Genomic DNA, 13,597 nt, shown 5'->3' with positions numbered 1-13,597 from the left:
CATAATTTTGTTTCCTAAAATGAACTATTAAAAGAAATCTAAATACTTAGGCCAAATTCATTTTGAATGTTGTAATATGCCAAATAAATGCTAGTAATTACCTACAAGAACATTGATTAATTAATAGATTGGCATAAAATATTTGAAAAGAGTTACCAAAAACGAACTAAACATGTGAATATTTACATCACTACGCCTGTCAAATGTAATTTCTACAGGCTCATTCGCTCATTGACGTGAATATAGCCTGTGGTTTTAGAACCCCATTGAAAGAAACGAGTGTTTGGTTTCGTTTACTTTTAAGACTCTCGTGACTGCTTTGTTTCGTAGATTTAGTGTTATTAATTTCTATAAAAACCAAGATGTCTTCAGTATGTTGTGGAACGAAAAAACAGAAACTAAATAACTCATACAGTAATAATATAGATCGACCTTTGAATGGTTACCAAGAGTCTGTAGCTATTCCTGATATGTGTTACTTTTGTTTCGATGTTTTGTATTGTCAGCTGCACAGTATGGACCCTCCTCAAACGCCAAATTTTACTAACGATGCCTAGTAAGTTGGTTCATTCTTGTAAGTATAACACTGCTTGATAATAATATTCTTGCCTTCCCTTGGGCATGCTTTGTCTGGTACCTCCACATCTTTGTTTCTAATGAGGTCAGAGCGTAATGTATAAAACCTTTTTCAAATACAGGTCTATTCAGTACATTGCAAATAGATGCATATTTTCACTTTCACTAATTTGCATAGGGAGTACAAGTGCACACAGTAATAAATTACGTGTGCTTATTTATGACGACCACGCAAAGGTAATTTTGTTTTTTATTCGCGGTCAATACACCCACTCTCCCATCACTTCCAAAAATGTGCATGCTAAATGCTTCTTTGTGTGGAAATGCATAAAGTTTATAATGGTGTGTACATGAGTGGAGCAGTCTGGCTCATTGTCTGCACTATTACAGAATGTCTAATTTGTAAAGGTTGTTTATACTTTATATTCTACATCTTTTGAAGTTTGTTTTTTTTTTCCTGGAGATATGAAAATTACGTTTGGTTTTTTTTTCTCAGTCCCCTGTTTGTGACATGGAAAATTGGCAAGGAGCATCGTCTTCGAGGATGCATTGGGACATTCAATGCAATGCATTTACACTCAGGTATTGTAATTTATCATGTTTAATTTACAATGTTTTATTTTGAAGATAAAATAATATTATCTCTTAAGTGCCTGTTATGACACTTGTCTGACCTTGCAGTCATTGTAGTTTGTAAGTGTAAAAAAAAACTAATAATATAATGTTTACTTATTTAGTTACTGGGTGTTAGTTATATAATATTTGGGCAAAGTTTTTGAAAAAACTTCTTTGATTATAAGTTTTTTTTTTTGTTTTTTTGTTAACCCGTACTGTCCCATTGTTGGGCAAAGGTCTCCCCCAAAATCTTCCATCGGTCCCTGTCAACGGCTATCTCACGCCAATCCTCCAGATAGATGTCCAAGTCATCGCTCCAACGTTTTCGTGGCCTACCTCGACGTCGTCGGCCCTCAGGCGTCCATTCGGTCACGATTCTTGCCCACCTATCTGAGTGCATCCTGATGATGTGTCCTGCCCAATCCCATTTTAGCCGCGCAGCCTTAGTGCCCACATCAGCGACTCCCGTTTTTGAGCGGATTTCGGTATTTGGAATTCGGTCTGCTAGTTTAATACCTAAGACGCTTCGCTCTATGGCTCTTTGGCAAACCTTCAGCTTGGACTTTTGAGCTTCAGTCAGCGACCACGTTTGAGCACCGTAAGTTAGGACAGGCAAGATACACATATCGATGAGTCTTCGTTTATGTATCATTGCAAGGTTACCCTTGAGCAATGATTTCATTGACCAGTAGCTTTTCCAGGCGTTTTCGATACGGCGATCGATCTCTTTATCCTGCCTGTTTTCGAAAGAGACTAGCTGGCCAAGGTAGATATACTCATCGACATATTGTATATCTTGCCCGTCTACCATGACCTTACGCATCGTGCTGTTGGTCATGACCTTAGTTTTGGACCGATTCATCATTAGTCCAACCTCAAGGCTTGCCGCGCTCAGATCTTGGAGCATGTCTTGCAGTTCTGAGGCGGATGATGCAAAGAGGACGATGTCATCCGCAAAGCGTAGGTTTGTGAGTTTTCTGTCCCCAACCTTGATTCCTTTTGACTGCCATGAGTCTGCTAGGGTTTTAAATATCTCCTCAAGAGTGCTTGTGAAAAGTTTGGGAGACAGTGGGTCACCCTGTTTGACACCTTTGTCTATTTTAAATGTTGGTCCGGGGCGGCTGATTTTAATGTTTGCCGTGCTATTAGAATATATATTACTGAGGAGGTCTATGTAACTTTGATCTATTTCTTGTTGTGCTAAGGCGGTAAATATGGACTTATGAGTGACACTGTCAAATGCTTTTGTATAATCTATGAAAGCTAAGTAGAGCGGTATATGAAATTCAGAGTGCTTCTCTATTACTTGATTGATGGTGTGTAAGTGGTCAATTGTTGAATATCCTGGGCGAAAACCGGCTTGTTCGGGAGGTTGGTGGGAATCGAGATAACCGTCAATTCGGTTGTAAATTATCTTTATAAAGGCTTTATAGGGGTGTGGTATTAGACTAATAGGTCTGTAATTATTGATGTCAGCTTTGTCGCCTTTTTTATGAAGGAGGATTATGTTGGAATAGCACATTTGACGAGGGATTTTTCCAGTTTTTAGAATAGTATTAAATAAGTTGGTAATATGTCGTAAAATAATAGGAGATGCAAATTTGAGAATTTCCGTTGAAACACCATCTTCACCGGGAGATTTGTTATAAGGCATTTGGTTTATTATCTTTAGTACTTCTGTGCTCGTTATATCATCGATGGTATCTGAGAACTTAAAATCTATTTTTGAGTGTCTTTTATTAGGATCTGAGTAGAGTTTGCTATAAAAATTTGTGCAGGTTTCTACGATTTTATCCCTATTGTGATGTTTCATACCGCTGTCATCTCTAATATTATTAATCCAGGTTTTGCCTTTGGTGATTCCTTGTTTTGCTGTCCTCAAAGATCTATGTTTTTCCAATGCTATTGTGACTAGATGAGTGTTAATATTTCTGATATCTCTTCTTATGCTTCTTTTGATCTGTTTGTCTAGTTCTCTATATTTTGTTGTACCAATCCCATATTTATTTCGGTCATTTATTAAATCAAGGGTCGATGGACTTAGCTTTTTGTTTTTCTTTTTGTTAGTTTTTAAATTGTTTATGCATTTATGAATACCGGTGACTATTTTGTCATATTGTGCTTCTGCGTCTAAATTTACTAAATTAAGAGGTTCAAAGTAATTAATGAGCTTTTGGTTCAGTTGTTCTTCATTAGCAATTAATTCTTCTGCTGAGAGTTTTCTAAATCTATGTTTAAATGTTTTCGCTCGGTGGATTTTAAAATTGAACTTAATTTTTGCACGTATTGGTCTGTGGTCTGAACTAAACTTTATTTTATTTATTACGCTGACATCTTTTACAATATCTGTGTGGGATGTTAATACAAAATCGATTTCATTTCTTGTGTTGTTATTTGGTGATACCCAGGTCCAACGCCGCGATTATAAGTGTGAAAATAAATACATTTTCTTTTGTATATTAATTAATTTAACAGCAGCAATGGAATGATGTACTAAGAAAACACTGCTTTGGGAGTAGTCTATACAATTTTTTAAACTGACATTTAAAATATTAAGAAAACAATAAAAAATTACAGTTTTTTATGCTACACTTATTTTCATTAAACTATTGTCTTACAAGTATGGCTATAATCCTTGATAAAAATCCATTGTTGTACAGTTTCATTGAAATACAACAATAGTAAGAAACAACAGACTTATCATCCCATTAGATACAATGTAACTTATCTATTTACAATTACATTGATTGTTGGAGCTAATTGATTTAGTAACTATTAACACATTACAGCAGCCATCTGTAATAGATGTAATTATGTTTATTATACTGTCTGATTTAGAGCTTGTGGCTAAGTAATAGTTACATAGATCTATCTCTGAGGTTAAGCTATGCTTACTGAGGTTGTTCTGAGGATAGGTGACATATTGAGTTCTTCCATGTTTCGGAAATGGGTCCTGGGCGGAGGGGAGGCAGGGGTAATGTGTTATAACCCAGGTAACAAGGACCAGTAAGCAATGACTAATAAAAATTAATCAAATCACCTTGACTTTCAGAGAGTTTATTGAAATGCTAGTCTAGACATTTTCAAATTAATTACGATCGTAGAATAAATGTTTGTTAACTGCATATTTAAAGTAATAATATGTGTCAAAATATGGTAATCCTTGGAACTTATACATATGTGTAAAGTAAATTTTAAGATTTTGATTGGAACATAAGAAATGTTGTACTATGTATAAAAAATAAAACTGTAGTTTTTGACTGTTAGTCTCCTACAATTAGAAGACTGTCATTTATTAAAACTAATTCAATTGTTCTTCCACCAGGCCTCCGTGAGTACGCGATAACGAGCGCGCTAAAAGACTCTCGCTTCACACCCATCACGCGCGAGGAGGTGCCTCGGCTGACGGTGTCGGTGTCTATCCTGCAGCACTTCGAGGAGGCCGAGCACTACCTCGACTGGAAGCTCGGCAAGCACGGCATCAGGATCGAGTTCATCAGTGAACGCGGCACCAAGCGAACTGCCACTTATTTACCTCAAGTTGCTACTGAGCAAGGTATGTTTATAGAAATAAATATAGAAGAATAATTTCTAAACAAACTTTGTACTTATAGATATTTTCGTTTTCTCTAATTAATTTACGACTCTTTTATATTACGACATTTTTCTTAACACTCAATCGCTTTTGGACTTCGTTCACCTTTTATATTTTGGTTTTGGATATGTAGCTATGTGGAGACGGCTACATATCATAATATATGTTGTTGACTTTTATTTTACTGCTTCAATAAAAATCAGTACAAAACTACAATAATTGAAGACAGCAGTTCTTGAAAAATATTAGTCAAGACACATTCTATTTATTGTATACTTCGTTGAGTTAATGACCGCAACAAACAAAGGGAAGTCCTTTGTGGTTAAGATCCATAACGCAGATCCACGTGTAACTAAAGAGTGAAAGATAATACACTAATTGTTATAACTACGTATTTAACTTACTACGCATAATGCACATCATTTCTATGTATTCTGTTTCACAAGATCGGATTATTGCGCAACTGTGCGTGCTATGTTAAACCTTGAGGCTTACTCGAATTTCCTTATACAATCTATTTTATTATGTTACTTAAAAATAAAGACTAGAAAATATCCTGTACAGTTTTTTAGTAATGTTTTTTTGTTTTGTTAGTGCAATAATCGGACGAGGAATGAGATAAAAACGTTAGTTTCGATGCAATGATTCTTAATTTTGAACGCTCGCTCGTTTACAACTAGCAACCCATAATGGGCACCAAGTATAAACAGACCTGACAAAACATCTGGTTTGCGATACAAATTTTTTTTTGTGTTTGCACAAAGAACTTCGGTTGCCTTGCGGCAGTAGCGTGACGACAATATTAAACATTGCGTTACCTTCGTTTCAATCGTTACTATAAAATGTTAATACACAATTGCAGGTTGGGACCAAATTCAAACAATCGACTCGCTGTTACGAAAGGGCGGCTACAAGGCTGCCATCACTGCCGAGATGCGACGAAGCATCAAGCTAACTCGCTATCAGTCCGAGGAGATCTCTGCCACATACAACGAATACATCAGCCAGCGATGCTAGCAGACGCCGCGCCCGCCCCTCGCAGGGTACCCACTTAACAATCTAAGACTTGTATACAACAGTATACCATACACACACTATCATAATATACACCGGAGTTGGAACAGTGGGCCGAGTGCTAGATATCGTGTTAGTAATAATTTAGATTCTAAGTGTACGTCTAGTGTCCAGTATCATAGAAGAGCAGAACGTCCGGATAGAAGTCACAATTATGCTCAAAGTGAATTGGCGAACGACCCAGATCGATGTTTGATCAAAATCATTTAATGTTAAGAACAACACTGCCAATGACATTCCTCGATAACATCAAGGTGCCATCTTATAGTAATGCTTATGAATTAATGTTTAATACGACGCAGTGAGTTTTACATTTATTGATAGTGTTACGTGTGTGATCATTAATGCAATGCTAAAGTGTTAGTGTGTTTCGTGATTCCATTCAGTATCGGCAATACACTTTGAACGAAATTTTGACTAGAAGTCCTCCCAGAGTGGTGACTTGACTTTCCAGTATTAAACGACAACTCTTGACAAGCGTGAGTCGATATTTGACGAGACAATAAACGATTTGCGGCCTATTACCTTGTTGCTCCATTTCAACTGAAGGAGCACAAGTTAATTGGAAAATTAGTTTCTGTCATCGTACTTCCTCCTATTTCTGCGTAACTATTAACTTTATTAGTGACAGCAGCCGCAATTCCCTAATTACGGCCGACCCGTGGTCACGGAAGCAGTATTGAAGGCAGCAGCGCATATTTTTAATATCAATGCAACTTGTTATATTCGAACCGTACTAGAAAAAAATACGTGATTAATTGCGTAAATTCGCCTTCGCATCGCTTCGCTTTCGGTACCGCATCTATATAGTCTGAAGCCAACAAGAAAGAGGTTTTTTTATAGTACCTTTGATACTATAAAAAGAGCCTAAACTCACCACTCTGGGGGACTAAGGTTTGTTTGTATTTTATATTAATTGTTGTATGACATGTTACCGGTGGGTGTTTAAAATTAATAAATAAATAACATTGGTTAGTGAATACATGTAATTTGACTCATGGTTGGCTGTAAGGGTTGCCCATGCTTCCACACTGTGTGTTACTGTACTATACTTTGAATCTTTGCGTTTTGTTGTTGCAATTTCGGTTACTTCGAGATGACTAAATGACTTAGCCACGTTTTGCTGAAGGATATTGAGACTAATCAGTTGGCACAATAAAATTAAACGTCACGTTGTATCCAAACTGTTAAAAATTAAAAGAAAAAACTAGACACGAGCTATTTGCACAACACAATCGAATTTTATTCTTTGGCGGCTCTAATTATACCTATAAGTTTGAACTTAATATTATGATCATTTGCGATCGTGACCTAAGATCTTATCAAAGTTTATTGACCTCTGCTTCTATTGTCGCAAGGTTAGCACGTGCCGCTAATAGATAAATATTATATCACAATCTAGATCATTAACATTTATCATAATGTCATCGTAACCGGAATTGTGACGTCACATGAAACGCTCATTGGATCTCAACAACATCTGTAGACAAATAATTTCTTTATTTTTTATTCTGAAACCAAAAGTACTTACATGTGACATTCGCGCTGCGCTTAATTAAGCACTCACTTATGCTGGGGCCACATTAGCGGCCAACGTCCAATGCCCATTATCGCGGTAATTATCGCGATAATTTTTAACGCGCTAAAGTAGGTGGCTACACTTAATACGGCCAACGTGATTTGACGTTTGGCGATAAAACGGCGTAAAATTTACTTTCAAAGATTTTTTAATTTTGTTTAAATGGGTTCTATAGTAACTCATCAGGCTTTCCTTCTTTTTTTTTCATTTCTTCAATAGTTGTTTCAAAAGGTACTAATTCCATCAGTCGACGCCAAGCATCACTTTGCGATCCTAGATTCTTGTAACTTTTCAGTTTTGGATCCCACAAACATGGTTCTGTTTGCAGAAGCTCCAGAAACGCAATTACTTTCTCGTTACTCCACTCCATAGTATGTCTCCATATTGCAAACACAAAACACGTGCGATCCCGTCGAGCTCCCGACGCACACTGACTGGCGTAGTGTGACCGCTTTATCGCATTAATTCTCGCGGTATTCTCTTTGATGTACCGCCACTTGAGTTATCGCCTAATGTCAAACGACAATGTAAATGCCGTTGTCAAATTATTGCGTTAAGTCGTGGCTACATCTACGGTTAACGTCCTTTAACGCGATAATTAATGGCATTTCCCGGTAGTGTGGCCCCAGCATTATAACTATCATGTAAGGAATCTAATCGTAGAACGGAACGTATAATGTTCTCGAAAAAAAAATACAAATATTACGTGAAAATTCTAAAAAAAAAACATATAAGCATGAAAGTGAACAAAAAAAGTAAATAATTAATTACTTTAAGAATTCATTTGTTGTAGAACGTAAGTGTGTCTTACTTTTAAATATAATTTATGAGGTGATGAGAAAATTGTTGTGATTCTATCGAATCGTTTGTATCTTGTTGACGGGGCATGGGGGAATATAAATGATATTTCGTTATCTCGGTATGATGGGAACAAAGCTGAATATCAAAAATGTGTAAGACTTGAAATTGAATGATATATATTTAGGTAAAGAGAAGCTATTATTGATAATTATTGAAAGCGTTTTGTTGTGAAGTGTGACAAATAATGCCTAGATATCGAATTATTATTTTCATTGTTGGAATTCTAAAATTTAATGTAAATAGACACGACGTTCGAACACCGGGAGATGATGATGTGATTGAAATAGTTATTTTGTACTGATGGCCTGTTTCACAAGTATCAACTATTCTTATCCTAAACATCATACTCTCTCGCTCTTTTTACATGTAAATAGAAAAGGACAGTATGCGTTCTTGATACTTGAGTTGTTAATTGTGAAACAGATGCTATTTGTGGTAGGGTTTACTGCCAGGGTTTATAATGCTTGTCTGCTTTTCGTAAACGTATTTTGTGGATACTTTGAGTGGATGTGGCCGTTTTGAAACATCGAATAAATCGTACAACTCTTTAAAATGCTGTGTAGAAATTATGATATGACTAAATATAAAATAAATAAGTTCTATAATATACTATGTGACTTAATCTTGTACCTACCTGTTTTTAAGCTATCCATCATAAAACATTATCAATGACGTGCAAAGTCCCCCAACTCGCACTTGGCCAGCTATTGAACTCAAGGCCTAACCCCTCCCTCGTTCGAGAGGAGACCTGTGTCCAGCAGTGGGACATATACATATAGAAAAAAAAATACCTACCTTAAGAAGTGACTGAAATTAACTAAAAATCCATTTTAAAATATAAAACGTCTACATCTACTCAAAGTATATTCACGTATAATTGTTATCCTTAATAGTGAACAGCTAGAAATCGTAATAATAAAGTAGATCACCGACCTGTGGGACGAGATGTGTTACGATTGTTGATATGGAACGGCACTAAGGTAGGGTGCACGCTGTAACGTGCGCGTGTACGTATACGTGACTGTATTGAAGAAAATTGATCATACGATGGACTGTGAGTTAATATTCGTTCGTACATGCGTTCGTGTTAGTGCACATCCTTATAAAATGTAAACCTCATACATTAAACAACAAAGAAGTTAGTAGTTTGTATTACGTTTTTAATAAATAAAAGGACATCTATACTTCCAAGACTATCTTGAACCGGGTATGGTAAAGCCCTTTCGCGTGCCAGCCTTGATGTGTGCCCTACACCCATTCTCAAGAACAGTATCAGAAATAGCCTAAAAATGAAAAAAATACCGGTGTTAAAGCAATTTAGAAATTATTCGGGTTATTTCCACGACTACAAACAATATGGACGAAGGCATATTAATTCTTTGTTATTTAATGTATGAGCCCAGCAAGAGCTTGGTTCATTTCCTTGTGGTCGTGAGACAAGCTCTATCAACTTCCAACAATACAGAGCTGATAATATCAGAAAAAATAATTAAGAAAATATTATAATTGAGTTTAAATTGTTTTAAATATTACTTTTAAGACTTCTGGCTCACTTCAATCAATGCACGACTTTCGAACATTTTATAATATTTTAATTCACACATTAATTTCTTTGTGTTGTGTATCCTGCATTTACTGGATTTTATTATTATTATTTTGAGTTTAAACCATTGTGTGAATGTACCCACTCAAAATATGAATACCGGTGATAAGGCTATACTATTTTCGTTTTGAAAAAATCTTTAACCTTAAAAGTCGAACTACCTATAAGTACCTTTAATCAAAGCTGAAGGGCTGGAGAAACAAAGAACATACCTCCTAAAGACTTCAATAAAAACGGAAAAAGTATAGTAACTGAATATATCAGCCAAACAATACAATACTCTGAAGCTAGCCAAAAGTCAGATGCAAATCAACAATACATAATATCCATACTTATACAATTACTAGACATAAGGAACGATTTTGTATAGAACATGAACCATTCGGAACTGTCCGTGATTTTGTACCGGAGCAAAAGTCACTCGTAGGGCCGTGGCTGACATTATAATCATAGTTTGATGTACAAAAATAAACCATAAATTTAGAAGCGTAGAATCTAAAATTGTTTGCGCGGCCCTTGAGTTAGGTGTTGGTAGTAATATGAGAAATCATATCCATAGTCAGGTTTTATGATAAGGGTATTTTTAAATAGTACTTGCATAGTTTTTGGTTGTGTTCTGAATGGTCAGTTTTAAGGCTTTATCGTATTAGCGATTTAGGATCGAATGCATTTTGGAAACAGTTCTATAAATCAGTTTTTCTTAAAATGACTGGCCAATTAACGCGCACGATTGCATTGCAGTGTTTGTGATTCTACCAATCACAAACCTGCATTCAGTTTTCTTATTGCGAAAAATTCACCTATTTGACAATAATGCTTTTGTTTTAAAGAACTGTTGAACAAAAATGAATCTTAATCGCTTGTACGGTAGAGTCGTAAGTCGAAAGTGCAGTTTGTATGTGTTCAATATTAGAAGTTGTAATATCTGGTAACAGTTGTGTGCATAGTTTGTTGTCCGTTTTGTAATTCTTAAATATGATTAACTAATAATATAGGTTACTTTGAAACTATATTCTTGATTTTTATTTTAGAACCCGTAAACGTACATTCGTTGATATTTCGTTTGTTTTTTAATCACAAAATAGAATACAGAAAGGTCATAAACGAACACCTTTATTATTTCAGTAAATTAAAATTTCGTTTTCACGAATCGTAGTAGACCTTCCTTAGTACTTACCTACCTCAGTAGCCGTAAAACATGACTTTAGCTGCCACCTGTAACTACCATTATTCTGCAGTCTACAATGATAAAGAACGCAATAGGCATAGTCATTTTTACTACTACGTTACAGCAACTATTATGTTAGACTCCTGATATTCTTAGCAGCCTTTTAATGACACCTGTATTGAACATCTAACAAATTTAAATATCATATTTTATTAGGGCTCAATTATTAAGCTTACAGCTTAGTTAATGTATCTTGCGATTCGCCGCAACCTATCTATTCACTCCGCAAGGTAAATTCATGAGACAATAAAAATGAATTTAAAACAGCAATAACAAATAAATCTATTTACAAGCTATATCTACATTAAATGCATTTGGTATTCAACTATCATTATTTCCTTCATTCGCTATTAATTTAGCTTCAATCTCCATTATCTTCCCTCTTAGTTTGAAGTTATTCTTCATTTCAAAGTATGTTAATATTGATGAGGCGGCTACCTGGCCGAGGACCATGAAGGTAAGGGTTCCTGTGTAAGGCCTGGTTATTTTTCTAAGGAAATTAAACATGATTCTTGGATTCTCAGTCAGTTCTGGTATCCTTGCAGTGTTGTAGCGGTTGGCGTACTGAAACAGAGTGAAGAGAAGCTTTTATTGTCATGAATAATTCTACCAGAACAGTTGCCTAGTAAATTACACAATATTTCAGCAGTCACATTTGGCCAGTTTTGGCCCATATTTATCTACTTTCTGTCATCTATCTATACTAATATTATAAAACTGAAGGGTTTGTTTGTTTGCTTGAACGTGCTTATCTCATGAACAACTTGAAATAATATTTTTGTGTTCAATAGACCATTTATCGAGGAGGGCTTTAGGCTATATAACATCACGCTATGGCCATTAGGATCGGAGTAGCAACGAAAAATTTTACAAAATCGGGGAAATTACCCATTCTCTCTTATGTGAGGCAAGCGAACAAAAGCAAATCTTACGAGAAAAGAAAATCCTAAAAATGCTACCCACCATCAAAGCAGCCAGTGGTCCCAACACCATGGGGTATGCAAATCCCATCCCCACTTGTATGGCCCCTGACCGCAGCTCGTAACATATTGGACAGGACTCCTTTTTCATTAACAGCATATCTGTTGTTACTAACTGAAAACATAGAAAAACATTAATAATGGATGCAAGTGCAAAATATACTCAATTTCATCATTAAAATATTGTTTTTGTCTTCATTTGCCTATGAAGTTGCTCTCACAACAATTTAGTACAGATAATATATTGCATTAACAGTACTCATTGCTACATCCACAGGAGTACAATATCGTTCTTACATTTCCTATTACAATAGTGTAATTAATGGTTGGGGTTTAGATTTTGATCCATATACAAGTTACGTACCTAATTTAATTAGCAAGTAGAGGGGCTTACAGTTGATGTTATTTACCATAAGATCTAATAACATTAACATTGAGTAAGTTATCTTATTCATAAGTGGTGATAGTCAAGTTAGTTAAGTTTTCAAAGGATTTAGGTACGAAGTCATCTCAACAGTTTACTAAATCTTTTACTTGAAGCCTTGTCCCTCAATTATACACGGTAACTAATTGAGTACTTACATGTCTATGAAACAATGAAGTCAAAAGAGCAGGCATAGCTGTTATAGGGACCACAGAGGCAATGTAACCATAAGTGCCGAGTTTCAACTTCTGCCTGTAGTATCTATTTATCATAATGCCACAGACTGCATTTATCCCACCAAGGACAAATGGTGCATATTGAAGTGCCCAACTGCAAAGAAAATGTTTGTTTACTATTTGCATGTCAGCTTAATGGCAAAGTATGTGAAACCATTCTGTATTGTTTGTAGCAACGTTTTTTCCAATAAATACTTTTTAATCTTTTTTTTAAGTATGACTAAGTTTTTAACATTTCTTTTAGTCTTAGGTGTTTTTGTTGACCACTAACGGATGATTATTACCTGCATTGAATTTTTTAATAATTTTCTGTTAAAAGCAATTCATAATCGAATGTTCTACTAAAGTTTGGTTATTCATTCAATTACGCTACTAGAATTTATATTGAAAGCAATGACGCTTACAATAGTTGTAATTCTAAAACAATATCTACAGATTTCGGTCTAAGTTTTAGTCATAAATATGAACTTACACATCGGATTGGTTTTCCCAGTCTGATACAACATTCCAAATGTACTGGGTAGCCTCCAATTCGTCTAGAATTACAGCATCTTTAGGCACTTCTTTCCCTTTATATAACGCCATCGTTGAGGCTTCTCGTTAATTTTCGTAAAATGAACAACAACAACCAGTATTGTATTTAATAAATGATAAAAATACAAACAATTTGATTCGGTTTATAACATAACCTACAATCTAAAAAAAAATTCTGATACTTATGACATCTGTCAATAACAGCTGTTTAACTTTTTTGCATTTCTAGCATTCGTTTCGATGCTTTACCATAATAATATAATATATTATATGCTGTAATTGTATTAATTTA

The 13,597-nt window shown here is 35.3% G+C and overlaps 2 protein-coding genes across 2 annotated transcripts; one reads left to right on the top strand and one right to left on the bottom strand.

Moving 5' to 3' along the window:
* The first annotated feature begins 236 nt into the window (after nucleotides 1–236).
* LOC142975299 (uncharacterized protein CG5902) lies at nucleotides 237–10,913 on the top strand. Its single transcript, XM_076118060.1, has 4 exons — nucleotides 237–556; nucleotides 1,073–1,158; nucleotides 4,517–4,747; nucleotides 5,649–10,913. The coding sequence occupies exons 1-4, from the start codon at nucleotides 363–365 to the stop codon at nucleotides 5,801–5,803; spliced, it is 666 nt and encodes a 221-aa protein (XP_075974175.1). The 5' UTR covers nucleotides 237–362; the 3' UTR covers nucleotides 5,804–10,913.
* Nucleotides 10,914–11,388: 475 nt separating this feature from the next.
* Nucleotides 11,389–13,484, bottom strand: LOC142975300 (transmembrane protein 126). Its single transcript, XM_076118061.1, has 4 exons — nucleotides 13,244–13,484; nucleotides 12,694–12,865; nucleotides 12,095–12,226; nucleotides 11,389–11,695 (listed from the first exon to the last, which is right to left on the bottom strand). Exons 1-4 carry the CDS (start codon nucleotides 13,354–13,356, stop codon nucleotides 11,453–11,455), a joined length of 660 nt encoding a protein of 219 aa, XP_075974176.1. The 5' UTR covers nucleotides 13,357–13,484; the 3' UTR covers nucleotides 11,389–11,452.
* Nucleotides 13,485–13,597: the final 113 nt, after the last annotated feature.

The sequence above is a fragment of the Anticarsia gemmatalis genome, chromosome 9 (genome assembly GCF_050436995.1).
Source record: "Anticarsia gemmatalis isolate Benzon Research Colony breed Stoneville strain chromosome 9, ilAntGemm2 primary, whole genome shotgun sequence".
NCBI classification, from domain to species: Eukaryota; Metazoa; Arthropoda; class Insecta; order Lepidoptera; family Erebidae; genus Anticarsia; species Anticarsia gemmatalis.
Note: the sequence above shows the minus strand (reverse complement) of the source record. Positions and strands in the feature narration are given on the sequence as shown.

Bases quoted from the DNA above. Each gene is read 5' to 3' on its own strand.
- LOC142975300 (XM_076118061.1), bottom strand. From the start codon at position 13,356: ATGGCGTTATATAAAGGGAAAGAAGTGCCTAAAGATGCTGTAATTCTA. The intron at 12,866-13,243 runs GTAAGTTCATAT...TTTTCTTTGCAG, and splicing joins TGGGAAAACCAATCCGATGT to TTGGGCACTTCAATATGCAC. The intron at 11,696-12,094 runs GTGGGTAGCATT...ACTCTGTTTCAG, and splicing joins GACCACTGGCTGCTTTGATG to TACGCCAACCGCTACAACAC.
- LOC142975299 (XM_076118060.1), top strand. From the start codon at position 363: ATGTCTTCAGTATGTTGTGGAACGAAAAAACAGAAACTAAATAACTCA. The intron at 1,159-4,516 runs GTATTGTAATTT...TTCTTCCACCAG, and splicing joins TGCAATGCATTTACACTCAG to GCCTCCGTGAGTACGCGATA. The intron at 4,748-5,648 runs GTATGTTTATAG...ACACAATTGCAG, and splicing joins TCAAGTTGCTACTGAGCAAG to GTTGGGACCAAATTCAAACA.